General features: G+C 39.9%; 1 protein-coding gene across 1 annotated transcript in view; it reads right to left on the bottom strand.

Annotated features, from left to right (window-relative positions):
• The window catches only part of LOC135113357 (serum response factor homolog), a 59,136-nt gene that overhangs the window by 28,586 nt on the left and 11,806 nt on the right, over positions 1-18,744 (bottom strand). The window contains exon 2 of the mRNA XM_064028614.1: positions 2,694-2,711. Within this exon, the coding sequence (XP_063884684.1) occupies positions 2,694-2,711 (18 nt within the window). The remainder of the gene's footprint in view (positions 1-2,693; positions 2,712-18,744) is intronic.

Here is an 18,744-nt window from a genome sequence, read left to right as displayed (position 1 = left end):
AACAGATTACCATATAGTTTGTGCTGTTGTACATAGAAGTTTATTGTCCTTGCATTGAGATCTATCAGATATCTTAATTCATCCGTACAGAGTCGGGAATATATTTTTACGAGGATATATATATTTTTCTTTTTATGGGAAGGGAATACTTATTTAAATGACTTCTGTATTAGTTTGTCAGTAGCGTAAGTTTTGTTTCCTGATATTATCCAGCTTATATATTTATTATTTTTCGGTGAAGGAAATTTTTATTGTGTATTTTATTGTGCAGATCCCTGCTTGTCTATTTGTCTGTTACTTCTTTATTATTACTATTTATTTTTTGTTACCTTTTAGTTATTTTAGGAGGGCAGCATCTGATTAGCCAGGCTTTCTCCATTGTTGTACCATTGACCAGCCTCACTCACGCTCAAAAATAAAATACTGAGTGATAAGTTTCTTCCCCTGTCACTCTGTCTACACTCCTGCACTTCCGCTACTGCAGCTGGAGCCGTGCGTTAAGGCAAGTCTATTACCCTGCCGTACTCCCTCCTTCCCTCCCTCTCTCCATCTGTGTTTTGCGTTTTCCCTCAATCATAAGTCCTCTGATCAGCTGACAATCTCATTACAAAGCCTGATGGATTGCCGCCGGATCAGAGGACTTATGATGGAGGGATTGACGCTAAACACAGTGTAGGGGAGGCGGTGCGGGAAGAGTTAATTGACTGTTGACCATAACCAAGCAGATTTATTGTCCCCTCAAGCCACCAGTGTTAGTTTTGTCTCGTGTCTGCTGAGTGAGAAGCTAAGGACCGGGTTATCAAGTAGGCTTCTTCTCTTCCTCACTGTTAAGAAGAGTTCCCTTAGTGAAGTGTCTGAAGCGGTATTATTGTTCATACATTCAAATTTCTTTTCTTTCACGCTGAACCCAAGAAGAATTACCTTAGTGAAGAAGTGTAAGAAAGTGGTAGTGTGCATTTATTCAAACAGATTTTTCTTCTTCCCTGAATCTATAAAGAAGAGTGACCTTTGTGAAGAAGTGTATGAAGTGCTGTTGGTCAGGCATACAGATTTGTTCCCTCCCAATCTGAATGTACCAGGAAGTGTCTCCTTTATGTAGACGTAGTACTGTTGTTCATGCATTCAAACACATTTTTTCCCTTCCACTCTGAATCTATGAAGACTTGCCTTATTGAAGAAGTGTTTGAAGTGGCACTGCTATTTACGGATTTAATTCCTTCACCCTATGATTACTTTCAATCTTAGTAATGAAAACTTTAACTCAAACAATGCACGAAGGTTAGACTTCACGAATTAAGGAATTTATTGAAGAAGTGTTTGAAGTGGCACTGCTATTTACGGATTTAATTCCTTCACCCTATGATTAGTTTCAATCTTAGTAATGGGAACTCAAACAATGCACGAAGGTTAGCCAAGCGCCGCAAAATGTCATGTTTACTTAAGACTTCACGCATTAAGGAATTCAAGGCTTCGTGGTGGAAACTCAAACAGTGCATAAAGGTTAGCGAGGCGCCGCGAAATGTCACTGACCAAATAAGGGACGTTAAAAATGTTGATAGAAGTGGTGTCGTGGTTAAGAGGCTTGAGAGGTCCGCGGAATAAGTTAGTGAAGGAAGCAGATGTTATGGAGGACAGACATCGACTTTTTTTTTTTTTTTTAGGACATAAACATCCTCTTAAAATTAGAAATTTACTTTTTTTCTAGGTTTTTAAGACATATGCTCTTAAATAATAACTTACTCTTTTTCGAAGTTTTAAGGAGGTAAATATTGCTCTCAAATAATGCAATACTCCTTTTCTAAGTTTTCAGGATACCAATCAAGCTCTAGAAATAAGGTTAACTTTTTTCAAGTTTTCAGGACATCAGTTATGCTCTCTATTAATAACGTTCCTTTTTTCCAACTTTACATCAAAGGAGTCACGTAGGATTCAATGCCTGTAGGGGAAAGTGAGTAATGGCTGTATTCAAAAAACGCTTTGCTCTTTCACCACGACTATTTTCAATGATCACAGAGATGATTACCCGAGTTTTGACGCGTTTCTTCTGTTAATAATGTAGAAATCTTGTTAATCTCTCACTAAAACCGTTAAAAAAGCCTTGAAAATCAGTGTCATTTCAATTACGTAGAATCCTTTGAAAGTAGCGAAGCGAATATGGCCCCAAGTTTGACCACACGCCTTTCCTGACGACGAAGTTGAGCCGCTCTTGCGCTGAACCATTCGAGAAGGAACGTTAGCATTGGTTGTGGTTGTGGTGGCGGCGGCGGTGCTTTGTGAAGAGGTACGGGTTTGTTCACACTGAAGCACCATCAGTAACGTCATCAGTAATCCGCCACACCACCTCATCACCTTACCGCCGCCGAGTGGTGACTTAAATTTATCGAAGACTGCAATAACCAGGAGTAAATTTCAGTAGTTTCTTTTATATCATCTTACTTTTATGTTCCCTCGCCGATTACATTCAAGTTGAAGTACAGTAGCTTCCAAAATTGTCTTTATAGTGTGGTGTGAATTGTGGCGTAATGAACAATATGAAATCTGCTACCTGGCCATTGCACCGCGAGAAGCAGGTAGTGAGTGATTAGCGGATACTGGAACGGTGTGGCGGCTCTGTCTATGCCCTTGAAGATGTTAGGCAGTACTTACCACGCCTTGGGAGGAAGTGGCTGAGTGAAGAGAGAAGAGACACTCACCTTTCACTGATCCGTGGGCTGTTAGGGAGAAAAAGAGGAGACAGGTTACTTACAGGGGTAGAGATAAGGATGTGCAGAAATAGTTTTATAAATAGAGCATTGTAGGTGTGTGTGTGTGTGTGTGTGTGTGTATAATAATAATAATAATAATAATAATAATAATAATAGTTTGCGGTTTATTTCAAGTTCATGACGGCCTTACAAGCTGAAAATCTACACAATAACCCTAAGTAAGTGTTTGCTCTAGATTCTTTGCCTGCCACAAGGCGCCGATAGCCTGGAAGACCAGGCCCAGGATGATCAGGCTTGGAGAGATGATTTGTCTTGTTTTCGTGAGTGCTTTTCTAGTTCATGTTACAGAATCCTCATTTTATTATCGCAAGAATCCTGCAAACATCCTCGAAAACCCTCAGAAACTTCCACTAGAGCCTGGTAAAAGTTGTTCAGACAATACCACGAAGTGTTTGGGAAATCGCTTTCTAATGTGTTAAGAATCTCAGTTGTCATGTTTTGCAAGACTCAACTTATCAGAGGATTTTAGGTTAAGAGAAAAGACGAAACACGGTGGAGTGAATGCAGGATACATAACTTCTGGCCTCGACAGTACACACCTAGGCATTTCATTCTCAAAGATTTTCTACGTTTTATCTCGAAAGCTTTACACAGGCTTTAGTGAAAGCAAATAGTTTTTAAGAACGTTTCCATAACTCTGCTGATAATTTAACTAAGATTCTGCATTATCGATGAAGAGAAACCTGACTAATCATTTCTGTGGCATTTGAAAATAGGTCTTTATGAATAAAAAACAGTGTTTAAGAAAAAGGGCCTGGAATTGATGCTAGACATACGTAGGGCCTATACCAGAGTAAAAAAATCTTTCCCCAAAAAATAAATAATGCAAAAATCAATAATGAAAAGAAAAAGAAAAAAAAGTTTTGTTCTAATTATTCTGTACGCAAGATCAAAATGTCACTGAAAACCATCTATACGTATCTCTGCACCAGACAGACCCCCGCTGGAAGGAAGTAATAGCAAGGATGGTACATTGTGCCTTATATAATTTTAGTGACAGACGAAAGAGTTCCAGGTTCTATCGCTCTGCCTGTTTTTAGTCGCCTTCTGTGGTAAGAAAGAAGTACACTGATAGTATTCTTTCAACCCGAGTGTGGAGTGTGGCTAGGTTTTCTTAAATGTGCATTATTTTTAGTCAACGTTTTACATCCAAAGTGCGAGCTATTTTTTGAGATTCTTTTGCTGATGTTGCTGTTCTGATATGATGCAGGACGGTCATTAAACTGTGATGCATTGTTCCAAAAAAAAAAAAGACGGGAAAAGGAGATGATGGTGATGATGATGCGGAGGAGGAGGAGAGAAGTACAAAGGAATACAAAGGAAGACTAAACAGCAGCAGACTTTGAAATTCTTACTAGACTGTGTGGGTAACTATTCTACACTATTAGTGGGAGACACGGGATAATACAGGAGGATGAGGAGGAGGTGGAGGAAAAAAGAAAAAAATAAGATGAAAGGAAGAGAAAAACGCGAAAGAACAGAAGTAACATAAGACCAAGATAAGATGAAAGGAAGAGGAAAAGGCGAAAGAAAAAAAAGTAACAAGACCAAAGATAAAGAAAAAGGAGAAAAAGAAGAAAAGGAGAAAGAAAAAAGGGAAGAAAAAGACCAAGATAAAAAAAAGACAACAAAGAAGGAGAAGAAAAGAAAATGAAGAGGAGGATGAAGAGAAAGAGGAGGAGAAAAAACGACACGACCACGATAACGACCAAACCTTTTCTGGCACAGTGTGTAAATCAGACAAGGAAGAATACATGAAAAAAAAAACACCCAAAAAATAATGTAGATAATTAACTTTATACCCATAAATAGATAAAGAAGTAAAACACATCGAATTACTCCATTTAAAACAATAAACGTCTGCCTGCAAGTCTGTGTCTACCTCCCTCCAGCACACTCATAACAGGACAAAAATAGGTAAACAAGTAAAACACATCGTATTATTTAATCTAAAACAATAAAATAAAAGAATAGATCTGCCTGTCTACGTGTCTGTCTGTCTACCTCCAGCACACTCAAGACAGAACATAACTTTTTTTTTTTTTTTTTTTTGTGTGTGTGTGTGTGTGTGTGTGTGTGAAACCTCGCTGCGGTCCAAGGAGTCTTACGGGCTATGTCAAACTCTCAAAGAAATTCAGAATCTATCAGAAGTCACAAGCAAAATACTGTAATTCACGAGGCAGAGGCAGAGAGCACGCTCCTCCACTGGCTAGTCTTGAATGATTTACGAGTATTTTGACTTTATGCAATGGGAATGATGGGTGGTGGTGGTGGTGGTGGTGGTGGTGGTGATGGTGGTGGTGGTGGAGGTGATGGTGATGGGGAGAATAGTGATGATGATAATAAAGGAGATGGTAGTGGTGGATGTGTTATGAATTGTGAATCTAATGACACACACACACACACACACACACACACACACACACACACACACACACACACACACACACACACACACACACACGTAAACACAATATACCAAACAAGTATTTTTCGTAAAGAGTTTTCAAAAGTGCAGTTGTGTGTGTGTGTGTGTGTGTGTGTGTGTGTGTGTGTGTGCGCACTTTAATGTCGTTAAAGTCTTTAGCCTGTGTGTTTGTTTGTGCGCGTGTGTGCGTACGTGGGTTTCTTTGTGTGGGTGGGTGTAGGCGTGTGTTTTTTTCCCCGTGTGTGTGTGTGAGTGTGTCTGTGTGTGTGCGCGCGCGAAATTGGAGACATCAGTGTGCCTTACCATCCCTGCATTTTGTCGTCCTCCTCCTCCACCTCCTCCTCCACCTCCACCTCCACCTCCTCCTCCACATCCACCTCCATCTCCTCCTCCTCCTCCTCCTCCTCCTCCTCCTCCTCCTCCTCCTCCTCCTCCTCCTCCTCCTTTCAGACGCCTTTCTCTCAGCTTCTCTGCTTAACAGTTTCCTTCTATTACTACAAAACTCTATACTACTTATAAAAATGATGTTGCAGCTCTTACTAGCTGCCAATAGTAATTACGTACTATTACTAAATGCTGCTACTACTACTACTACTACTACTACTACTACTACTACTACTACTAATAATAATAATAATAATAATAATAATAATAATAATAATGAAGAACAATAACACCACCACCACCACTACCACCAGCAGAAGACTTATTTATTCATGCTGTCTCATTACTTCATTATTTTTAACCTTTCTTTGTATTGATGAATCAGTCATGGCCACGAGACAGACAGACGGAGAGAGAGAGAGAGAGAGAGAGAGAGAGAGAGAGAGAGAGAGAGAGAGAGAGAGAGAGAGAGAGAGAGAGAGAGAGAGAGAGAGAGAGAGAGAGAGAGAGAGAGAGAGATACGTAGTTGGATTAATGGTTAAGTAGAGACACAGATGGATGGATAGACTAATAAATAGACAGGTAGATAGATAGAGAGACAGATAAATAAAACGAGTGATAGATACATATATAGATAGACAGATAAATAGATAAGCGATAGATAGATAGATAGATTGAAGTCTATTTTGACCTATTTTGAACACAGGCAGTGGAGAGCGTTAGTTAGTGAAACGTGGCATTACCAAACCGCAGAGTTTTTTTCGCGAATAACAAACCTAATAGATTTCAAGGTGTTTACTAAGGCCTCTGACGATTGTTAACACTGCTTGACTCTGGACTGAACCATGCTTTGAATAATGAAGGATACACAGAGCTAAACTAACATATTCTAGTCTTGTATAATATAACTAGGTATATGCGCGCGCACACACACACGCACATATCGCTATGCATGATCCTGTCCTGTTGTGTGGAGAGTTTGACGGTTTTAGCAATCCCATGTTCTGGCGAATGAGAAAGCCAGGTACAGCAATCCCTCAGTGCGACACACACACACACACACACACACACACACACACACACACACACACACACACACACACACACACAGACAGACACAGAGACGCGCAAACATGGAAAAGAGGAGCCAGGGAGAGAGAGGAGACAGGGAGAGGGGACAGGGATAAAAACAACAGACAAACAATGGGAAAAAAATTATTTGTGTCCTAAAGAAGAGGAGAAAAGTAAGATTGCCTGTCTAACTTTGTAACTTTTCCTTTCTTCCTTTTTTTCCTTCCTATTTTCCTTCTTTTCCGCTCTTTCCCTTTTGAACAAATGATAGATTGTCGTGTTCAGAAAATATTTGGGTTTTTGTTTTTCCGTGTGTTGTTTTAGTTAATTATTCATTCGTTTTATTTTTACTTTTATTTTTCTTTGTTAGTTTATGGCTTACACTGTTTCCTCCTCCTCCTCTTCTTCCTCTTCTTTCTCTTCTTCCTTCTCTTTTTCTCCCTCGTTTTCATTTTTTCCTTCTTCTCTCCTCTTGGTTTACTTAGATCTTCACTCCCTCCCTTTCTCTCCTCTCTCCTTTTCCTCACTTTTCTTCCGCTTTTCTTTTCATTTTTCCTTTCTTCCACTCATTTCTTTCTTCCTTTCTTTTCTCTTCCTCTTTTCTTCTCAGTTTTCCTTCCTTTTTTCTCATTTTACTTACTTCCTCTATATCATATTTGGTTTATTTTTCTTTACCTTCTTCTTTACTTATATACCTTGTCCTGTGTGTGTGTGTGTGTGTGTGTCTGTGTCTGTGTCTGTCTGTCGGTCTGTCGGTCTGTCTGTCTGTCTGTTTCTCTCCCCCCTCTCTCTCTCTCTCTCTCTCTCTCTCTCTCTCTCTCTCTCTCTCTCTCTCTCTCTCTCTCTCTCTCTCTCTCTCTCTCTCTCTCTCTCTCTCTCTCTCTCTCTCTCTCTCATCGACCAGACCCGTATACTGCAGCCACCTTTCTGTAAGCACCTCAAAGTCTCTCCAGCAGCTAAACGCCCTCACCCTCCTATCTGCACCGCCTCCTTGTGTTTGCGAGCGGAGTGACACACAAGAGCAGGCGAGTCCCGGTAACGCAAAGCTGGAGTATTAATCCTCGCCCAAGTAATGATAAATGACCTGAGTTTTCCTTTTATTTTTAATTTTGGGTCAGAAGGGATTTTGTTTTGCGTGTGTGTGTGTGTGTGTGTTGGGTGGGAAAGTGTTGGCTAGGGTAGGGGGGTAGGTGTGGGTGGTTAAACAGACAGGTAAAGAGAGAGAGAGAGAGAGAGAGAGAGAGAGAGAGAGAGAGAGAGAGAGAGAGAGAGAGAGAGAGAGAGAGAGAGAGAGAGAGAGAGACAAAAGGACAGGCCAAGAGCGAGGAAGAGAGAGACAAAAGTATAATTTCAATATGGCTTTTGAAAACGCACTCCTGCAGCTTTTTCACTTCCCAGAACTCCTCCTCCTCCTCCTCCTCCTCCTCCTCCTCCTCCATTGTAAATCAGACAGTGATCCTGGCAAGCCTCAAAAGCAACACACACACACACACACACACACACACACACACACACACACACACACACACACACACACACACACACACACACACACCTCGCTTCAACTTACCTGGAAAATATTGAAATGTTTAATCAAGAAGTGTGTGTGTCTGTGTGTGTGTGTGTGTGTGTGTGTGTGTGTGTGTGTGTGTGTGTTTATACAGGTAGGGAGGCACGCTGTACGTGTATGGATAAGAACATGAATCGCACACACACACACACACACACACACACACACACACACACACACACACACACACACACCGTTCCTAACTGCAATTCCGTCCTGATGCCAAAGTGACCGTTTTTGCGTTGCCATTTTCAGTCAACCAGTTTACCTATCTATTTATCTATCTGCCTATCTATCTATCTATCTGTCTGTCTTTCTGTCTGTCTGTCTGTCTATCTATCTATCTATCATCACCTGCTACTTTTCATCCTTTCCAGATTACTAACCTTAGGGATCTTGTCTGTATCCCTTTGGCTATTTTAATCTCTCTATCATAACCTCTCTTAATTTACTCTTCCCCAACAAACTAACACCTTTAACCTCCTCCCCTATTATGCATCTTTTATGTAACCATATAGAAATCATGAATGCATCTTGTTTATATCCATTATGCTACTTAAATACGTCTAAAATACCCGTCTTACACTACGCCTCTAACAAATTGACAGGTTTAATCTTCTCCTGTAAGGAATATTATGTATATTTTTACAGTCATATAGAAGAGAGTGAATGAGCGACGGGGAAAAGAAGGAGAAGAAAAAATACCGAAAAAAAGGAGGAGAAAATAAAGAAAAAAGGAAAGAGGAGGAAGGAAAGGGAGCAATGAAAGACGAACATAGAAAACGAGGGGAAAGATGAGAGGAATACATAAAACACAAAGAGGAAAAATGGTAGAAAGAAAAGAAGGAAGAAACGAAAACGGGAAAAGACAGAGAGGAGTAAAATAAGAAGAAATGGAAGACGATAGAAATAGATAATGGAAAAAAAGAAATAATACAGGAAAAGAGAAAAAGAGAGAAATAGAAGGAAGAAATAAGAAAAAAACAGAGAAAGAGAATGAAAGAGAGAAATGTACAAATGATTGTGTTAAGATAGAAAGGGATGGAGGAGGAGGAGGAGGAGGAGGAGGAGGAGGAGGAGGAGGAGGAGGAGGAGGAGGAGGAGGAGGAGGAGAAGGGGAAGGAGGAGGAGGAGGGGAAGGAGGAGGAGGAGGAGGAGAAAGGAAACAGAGGACAAAATATTAAGTACCAGAAGGAAGGAGAGAGAGAGAGAGAGAGAGAGAGAGAGAGAGAGAGAGAGAGAGAGAGAGAGAGAGAGAGAGAGAGAGAGAGAGAGAGAGAGAGAGAGAGAGTATATATGAAGATCACACAATAAGAACCAGCTTATCTTTGCCTAATTCTCTCTCTCTCTCTCTCTCTCTCTCTCTCTCTCTCTCTCTCTCTCTCTCTCTCTCTCTCTCTCTCTCTCTCTCTCTCTCTCTCTCTCTCTCTCTCTGACACCAGCTGGAGTTTTGCATATTTAATTCTTTCCTTCCATAATTCACTGGTGGGATTTGAATGGTGGAGAGAGAGAGAGAGAGAGAGAGAGAGAGAGAGAGAGAGAGAGAGAGAGAGAGAGAGAGAGAGAGAGAGAGAGAGGTGGCCTGGTGGCGTGTGGCTCCCTTGTACCTTGTTAAATATTAATTCACCCTGCTAAATTGTGTGCCTCTCTCTCTCTCTCTCTCTCTCTCTCTCTCTCTCTCTCTCTCTCTCTCTCTCTCTCTCTCTCTCTCTCTCTCTCTCTCTCTCTCTCGCTGTGCGTGTGTGTTTGTGTGTGTGTGTGTGTGCGTGTGCGTGTGTATGTGTGTGTGTGTGTGTGTGAACTCCTTACATCAAGTGCTAGTTTAGTTCTTATGAGTGGAAGCAGTTTAAGGGAGGAGGAGGAGGAGGAGGAGGAACATAAGAACATAAGAAATAAGGGAAGCTGCAAGAAGCGACCAGGCTTACACGTGGCAGTCCCTGTATGAAACACTCCTACCTGAGGAGGAGGAGGAGGGGATGGAAAAGGGAAGAGGAGGAGGAGGGGATGGAAAAGGGAAGAGGAGAAAGAAGAAGAAGAAGGAGAATAAGGAGAAGATAAAGAAGAATGAGATGAACAAGAAGGAAAAGAAGAAGAAGAAGAAGAAGAAGAAGAAGAAGAAGACAAAATCATAGAAGAAGAACAAACATCAACAGACGTGCTGACCGACCCAAGTCATGCAAGACAGCACTGGTTGCAAATAAAGAAAAAATAAATGAATAAAACAAACTACCAAACTCTAACAATCATATTGAATCTAAAAATACCCTTTGCTGCAAAAATGACAGTAGGAATCAGAATAATCAAGACAGGACAGGCATTAAGCGTGAATGACCTGAAGCTGGAGAAGGTTGATTAGCTGTGGCGACCCTTGACAGAAGCTGAAGGGAGATAGGTGGGTTAGCTGCAGTGAGTCTGATAGGGGATGTGAGGAGTGACAAGAAGAGGAGAGGATAAGGAATGAGTGTTGAGTGGAGTGATATAAAAGGACTGGATAAGAAATGAGTGATGTGTTGAGTGAAAAGAAAGGACAGGATAGGAAATGGGTGGTGCAAGGAGTGAGAAGGAAGGATAAGATAAGAAATGAGCGATGCGTGGAGTGAGAAGGATGGATAAGAAAAGAAATGAGTGATGCTTGGAGGACAACAAAGGACAGGTTAAGAAATTACGGAAATGATGGTCATTATTCAAATTCTAATGCTTTAATCATACAAAAAAAGTACAATAGTGCCTTACAGTAGGCTTATATAAGAGAGATTTTAAATTAAATATAACGAGTTGGAAAAAAAATAGATATTGTCATTTAGAACTATAAAAGAAAAAAAAAATAAGCATCATATCAGCTCTTCCAAGGTACTACAAAAATGGAAATAGGATTATAGATATGAGAACAGTAGGGTCTTACAATAGGCTTGTATAAAAGAGATTTTAAATTAAAATAACGAGTTGGAAAAAAAATAAAATAAAATATTTAGAACTACATTTAGAACTACAAAAAAAAAGGAAAAAAATAATCAACATATCAGCTCTTCCAAGGTAAAAGAAAAATGAAAACAGGATGATAGATGTTGTTAGTAGGTAGGTATGTTACGTACAGGGACTGCCACCTCCACGCCTGATGACTTCTTGTAACTTCCCTTATTTTCTCATGTTCATATGTCCTAACCTTGATCTACTAATTTCCAGACACTGACTGCGTATTTCTCTGCAAAACATGACGCCTTTTCATATCAAAACAATGAAAGAATCAGCAGTGAAATTAATGAACTGAATATAAACGTTATGTTATTTAAATATCAACCGAAATTAATATATCAGGGAAGTCATGGAAGTGTCTAAGAAAGTTCAAGAAGCAAGACTAAGAAGGTTTGATAATCTGAGAAGAAGAAATGAAAAGCGGCACGTTGCCAAAGAAGCCATAGATATATATGGAGATGGTGGGAATGTGAAGAAGAGGAAGAGTTAGAATTTGGTGAAAAGACTGCACTATAGAACACACGAGGGACAAAGGAATGAGCGAAAGAATAGAGGTGATAGGAATGCAAAGATGAAGATCCAGGATAAGGTGGAAAGACTGCATTAAAGAAGACATGAAACAAAGGAATGAGCGAAAGAATAGAGTTGACAGGAATGCAAAGAACACCCATGATAAGATGGAAACACTACATTGAAGAAAGCAAGAGAGACGAAGAAATAAGCAAAAGAATGGCATAAGACAGTGTGCTGGCGTGGGGACACACGCCCACACTCTTGCCGCCCACATTCCATGGCGCACCCTTCCCCTGGGACCTGACGCCAAGCCTCTGGCCGCCCGCGTGGGAGTGAGATCAACCCTCATTCCTTTGTCTCCGGACGCCAGCCCCGGCAGTGACCTGAGCCGGCCGGCCTAGCAACCAACCCACTTGGTAGTCCGTGTCCGCCTGGCCTCGGTGGCGGACATGGGTAGTCCTCGTCAGCCCAGCCTTGCTGGCGGACGTGCGGCCTCTGGCGACTCACTTCATTATTCATATTGTACAGTTTATTTATATTAATATAACGCAGCAGCATTACAATGGTGTTTCCTTGGCCACCACCTTTACACAGTAATAGAAGAAGCACAAATTCACTAGTACTAGAGAACCATCCGGAAATACCTATAAAACACACCTTAACCCTTTCACTGTGATATGCAATTATTCACAGCACTAAAAACAAAAACAATGTACGAAATCTTTATAAATATCGATATAAAAAGAAGGGAATTAAAAGTTAATATAAATATTACAATTCCCAGCCAATATACTCGTAATGTTACGCTGTAAAACAAGAGAATGTATCAAGAGGGGTTAATGATTAAGGAGAGGTGTGCCATTAGCATGGAAAGGGTTAAAAACAGTGATGCTAAACAAAAGAATAATAAATGGGAGAGAAATTCAAGAGGTGGACTAAAACTAAGGGGATTTCTTGACTGATGGTTTAGTGGAAAAAGGTATTTCAATGGAAGGTGGATCAGAGAGGAGGGTTTGAAATAGTGGATAGGGGACAGATGGGGAAGATTGTGGATTACGAAAAGTGGAACTGTCACCTTAAGTTTTTTCATGAACAGATCCCGTTTTCTGTCATTAACAGGGACGAGAAATTGAACAGCACATTTAAATATCAAAGAGAAATGCGAAAAGTTGATGGAAGAAAATAGTAACGAGAGTAATGATGGTGTTGATAGTGGTACTGTAGTAAATTGATTTAATATTTTTGTCAAACTTTGCTTCTCCAGTTAAAAAAAAAAATAGTAATGATGATAAAATTAAATTGATGAGTTCAGCATTGGTTTAGCATGAGAGAGAGAGAGAGAGAGAGAGAGAGAGAGAGAGAGAGAGAGAGAGAGAGAGAGAGAGAGAGAGAGAGAGAGAGAGAGAGAGAGAGAGAGAGAGAGAGAGAGAGAGAGAGACACACACACACACACACACACACACACACACACACACACACACACACACACACACACACACAAGTCATCTCCAGCCTACCTTACCATCTTCGCCAAACACTTGTTCCCTAACCAAACCTTGCCTCCTCCTCCTCCTCCTCCTCCTCCTCCTCCTCCTCCTCCTCCTCCTCCTCCTCCTCCTCCTCCTCCTCCTCTTCCTCCTCCTCTTCCTCTTCACCTGTCTATTTCACCTACGCGTTTTTCCTTAATTAGCTTAGTCGTTGGCAGGTGGCGCTCAAGGATTAGCTAAGGTAAAGAAACTAATTTTCACTCCTTCCTTACTTACCTCTCTCTTCCCACACGCTCTCTCTCTCTCTCTCTCTCTCTCTCTCTCTCTCTCTCTCTCTCTCTCTCTCTCTCTCTCTCTCTCTCTCTCTCTCTCTCTCTAGCAAAACAGGATGCGAATGAGTCAAGGATGAGAGAAAGCACTCCTGCAAATGTACTCATAAATGGAGAGAATAATACAAACAAATAAATAAATAAATAAATAAATAGACACTTAAAAATGAAAATAAAAATACGTAGGTGGTTAATATACACGTTAATTTTCTCACGTGTATTTATGCATAAGATTAACGTGATTGCCTTAACTTCCTCCCCGTGACCCTTTTAAATAGAAGGAGTGGAATAACCGAATTGATCCTTTCACTGCGATGTGCATCTGTTCAGAAGACTCAAATTGCTGGATGAAATATTTATAACCACATGCAGGAAAGACAAATTGGAATAGGAGGAGCAAAGCAATAGTTGTCGAAATGGGACAGAGCAATGGAAGGGAGGAAAGGAAAGAAGGGAGAGATAGAGAAGTAATACAGGGAGAGAAAATGAAAGGGAGGAGAGGAAAGGAAATATATGTGTGTGTGTGTGTGACGGAAGGAGGGGAGAGATAGAGAAGTAATACAGGGAGAGAAAATGAAAGGGAGGAGAGGAAAGGAAATATATGTGTGTGTGTGTGTGTGTGTGTGTGTGTGTGAGAGATAGCGAAGTAATACAGGGAGAGAAAATGAAAAAGAAGGGAGGAAAGGAGAGAGACGTGTGACAGAAGAGAGAGAGAGAGAGAGAGATAGAGAGGGAGGAAAGGAAACCTGTGTGTGACGGAAGAAAGAGAGAGAAGGAAAAGATAATATAAGATGAAAAAAATAGAGAAGAAAGGAAAGGAAAACTACATATAAGGGAGAGATAGAAAAGCGTGTAATATAGGGAGAGGAGGGAAAAAAAAAGCAAAAAAAGAGGAAAGTGATTAAGGAAATGTCTGACAGGTGGTAGTAGTAGTAGTAGTAGTAGTAGTAGTAGTAGTAGTAGTAGTAGTAGTAAGCAGTAGTAGTTTAATGGCAAAAAAAAAAAAAAAAAAAAATTGCAAGATGCATATAAAAAACTTCACGCAGTTTCTAGTGCTGCTAATTGTTTCGTGTCGCAGTGAAAGGGTTGTTTAAAGGAACTAGGAAAGGAAAAAGGAAATAGAGAAGTAAATTTTTCATACAACTAAAGTACAGCCTAGTATTGTTAAGAAATGGCTGTACAACGGAAAAGGAATACTGTTTTGAGTATTTTGCGATTAAGGAAACTGTCAAATAATAATGAAAGGAATAAGAGGAAAAATAAAATAAATTGGAAAGAGTAAGATTTTCCATACCTAAGTACTTCTATGTTACGATATTGCTGTACAAGGAAAAGGAATACTCTTCTGGGTGTTTTGTGTTTAAGGAAGGGTTAGATGAGAGTGAAAGGAGGAAAAGGTTAGCAGCCCCAGGCATTGCAGGAATGGAAATGCAAATGGTCTTCTGTTTTAGTGTTTGCTTAGGTTGGAGAAAAACTGGCTATTGAATGAAAAGTAAAGTGTCTTGAGTGCTTTCTTATACAGGAACTCTGCCTGATAATGAAATGAAAGACTAAAGACAAGCAGTCCCAAGGGTGGTAGGAGTAGAAATGCAAAGGATGTTCTGTTTAGTGAAGTTTGTCTCCGTTAGTTGAAGAATACTGGCTGTAGAAAAAAAAAATACTGCCTGAGTGTTTTGATTGTTAGGTACGAGTGAAAGGAGTAAAGATAGACAGCCCAGTTACTGTGGGGAAAGAGAAGCAAAGGATGGTGGTTCTGTTTTAGTGAATTTGCCTGGCGTTTGTGCGCTTTGGTTGGAGAATACTGGCTGTAGAATGAAAAAGGAAACCGTCTCAATGCTCTGTGATTAAGTGTCAGATAAGAGTGAAAGGATTAAAGGTAAGCTGCCGAGGTAGTGTAGAAATAGAAACGCAAATGATGGCAGTTCCATCTTAATGAAATTGTCTAACGTTTATCTGCTTTGGTCGGGGAATACTGGTAAGGCTTTCGTTTCTTTACATTTTTTTTTTTTTTTTTTAAGTGGGGCGGATCTTTTGTCAGAGAGGAAAGCGATGTGACTTGTAAGGCTTGTAGTTTGTTCCGGTTTGGTGGAGGGTTGTCTAGCGTTTGTCTGCTCAGGTTGGAGAATAATGAGAAGACTCCCATTTCTTGTAGTGAGATGGGTCTTTTGTCGGAAGGGAAAGCGTTGTAATCTATAAGGCTTGTAGTTTTACGGAGGCAAGAAGCTTCCGCAACAAGGACTGGCTTCGAATGTTTTGTTTGCTTTGCTTCATTTTCCTCGCGTTCTCTTCACCTGTACTGTCACTTCTCCGCAAGTCAGAATAGCTACAGAAAGAAGGCCAATAAAACTGATCCTTTGCTTACTGAAGAGACACAGGACACTGCTTGACAACTTTTCTGAACACTTTGCTTCATCCGCGTCGTTTCTATAATCTCGCTTCCTCACAGAAAGAAGACCAATAAAAGTGACCCTTTTGCTGACTTAAGAGGGTCGCTGGTGCTGTCTTGTGGCCACAGAAGAACACTACTTGACAACTTTTCTGAATACTTTGCTTCACCCGAGTCGCTTCCATATTGTCCACAGCCCTGCTAACCTAAATCAATGCAGAAAAAAAAAGGCCTATAAAATCTACACTTTACTTACTGAAGAGGGCCGCTGATGCAGTTTTGGGACCCCAGAAGGAAAATGAAGTCACCGCTCGACATCTTTTTTGTTTCCTTCGCGTCATTTGTATATTGTCACTTCCTCGCGTCTGAATAGCAACAGAAACCCATAAAAACTAATTATCGATGAACTCCGCCTGTTGAAGAAGGCCGCTGGTGCAGTCCCGGGCTAACGGAAGGGCAGTCTTTCAATCGCCTTTAACGCTTTAATTGCTCAATATTTTTTTTACTGTAATTATCTACAAAAACAAAAACAAAAAAGCATAAAAAGAAAAAGAGGAAAAACAAGGAAAATAAATAAAAGAAAAAGAAAGAAGGAAAGAAAGAAGAAAATAAGAAAAGTAAAGAAAAAAAAGAAAAGTGAAAGAATAGAAGGAAAAGGGAAAACAAAAAAGAAAAAAATGAAAAAGTAAAATAAAAGAAGAAGAAAGGAAGAAAGAAAGAAGGAAGAAAAATAAAAAAAATAAAATTAAGAAAAGCAAAAAAAAAAAAAACAGAATAGAATTAAGTCAAGAAAAAGAGAAGGAAAAAAGAAAAAAAAAAAACAGACAAAAGCAAAATCTTCCCACGCTCTCCTTATTGTCACTAATCGGATTAACCTCAAAATTACAAACAAGACCACAAGAGAGAGAGAGAGAGAGAGAGAGAGAGAGAGGAGAGAGAGAGAGAGAGAGAGAGAGAGAGAGAGAGAGAGAGAGAGAGAGAGAGAGGAGAGACAGACAGACAGACAGACAGACAGACAGACAGACCGACAGAGAAAGGATAAGCTGAAGAGAGAAGAACCAAAGAGGGAAAACAGAAAGAGGAAGAAGGGATTAATTAAAGAAAACCTAATTTATCGTGTCATTCTTAAGAACACTCAGGAAAATATTAATTAGTAGTGACATTAGCAAGACAGAAATCATATTAAGCTCCTGTAATATTTGTAATTGATGCTTTGTAATGTGATGTGATGGTGAGGATTATTGGTGATGTGCAGAGAGAGAGAGAGAGAGAGAGAGAGAGAGAGAGAGAGAGGAGAGGGAGAGAGAGAGAGAGAGAGAGAGAGAGAGAGAGACTTGTAAACTTCATTATTTTCATTTGTAATAGTAATTGTAGTTTATGTATTATCAATAGTAGTAGTAGTAGTAATAGTAATGGTAGTGATAATAGTATCAGTAACGGTAGTAGTAGTATTAGTAGTAGTAGTAGTAGTAGTAGTAGTAGGTAGCGGCAATAATTGTTTTAATATTTGTCATTATTTTATCATATACAAAAAGAAACGAAAAAAAAATATCGTTATGAAACTCTCTCTCTCCTCTCTCTCTCTCTCCTCTCTCTCTCTCTCTCTCTCTCTCTCTCTCTCTCTCTCTCTCTCTCTCTCTCTCTCTCCTCTCCTCTCTCTCTCTCTCTCTCACTCTCCTCTCTCTCTCTCTCTCTCTCTCTCTCTCTCTCTCTCCCAAGCCTTGTTAACCAGCGAATCAGAAACACTCCTCGCTTTGTTAGCCAATCACAGACGCCTTCCATATTTTTTATCCAATCAGAAGGCGGCTTTTTGGCCAGACGAGAAAAAAAAAAAAAAAGCAGATGACACACTCTTGTTTCTTCATATTTTTACCACATTGTTCTTAACTTACACCTTAATTTCCCCCCACTCTTTTTTTTTTTTTAGCTCAATTACGGCTTCCAGTATTTTCTCTCTTGATAATGGCGGCGATGGATGATCTGCTAGTAATGAGTTTATCGTGTGTGTCTGGAAAGGTTGGTTAATTATTGGTGTTCATTAGGAAGTGATTAGACAGTGTAATCCCTAAGCTGTGTTACATGGATGGGTGTTACTGTTTTGGTGGCGCTGGTGGTGGCTGGGTGGAGGGATGGAGAGAGGCAGGTGGATGGAAGAGGCAGAGGAGAGGGATGGGGAAAGGTTATGTGGGTAGTGGAATGTTTTTGATCGTTTGTCACATTTATTGATCTTTGAAAAAGCGTAGGTGGGTACGTGCACACACACACACACACACACACACACACACACACACACACACACACACACACACACACACACACACACACACACACACACACACACACACACACACACACATAAGTATATAAGAACATAAGAAAATAAGAGAAGCTGCTAGATATACACGTGGCAGTCCCTGTTCACACACACACACACACACACACACACACACACACACACACACACACACACACACACACACACACACACACAAGTAATAGATAATTCATTTTCGCTGTTTTAATTAATTAATTGATTAATTAATTTATTTATTTATTTTTCATTTTACATTTCCTTTTGTAAGAAATTTTGAGGTAATTCTAATGAGCGTTTAGTGTTTTGTGATTTTATGCATTAGTTTTAGTGAAAATTCAGTGAAAATTTAGTGAAAATTTGCTTTCTTGATTTAAAGTTGTATATTGTCATCATTTTTACGACATGATCTATCTATCTATCTATCTATCAGTTTATCTATCTATATTACATTTTACTGACTTGGTTTACGATTACGTACTCTTACATTACTTATATGCGATTAAATAATTTTTGTGTAAAGATCT

This window comes from Scylla paramamosain, chromosome 25 (genome assembly GCF_035594125.1).
Source record: "Scylla paramamosain isolate STU-SP2022 chromosome 25, ASM3559412v1, whole genome shotgun sequence".
Lineage (NCBI taxonomy): Eukaryota > Metazoa > Arthropoda > Malacostraca > Decapoda > Portunidae > Scylla > Scylla paramamosain.
The sequence above is the reverse complement of the archived record's forward strand: the minus strand, read 5'-3'. Positions and strand labels throughout refer to the sequence as shown.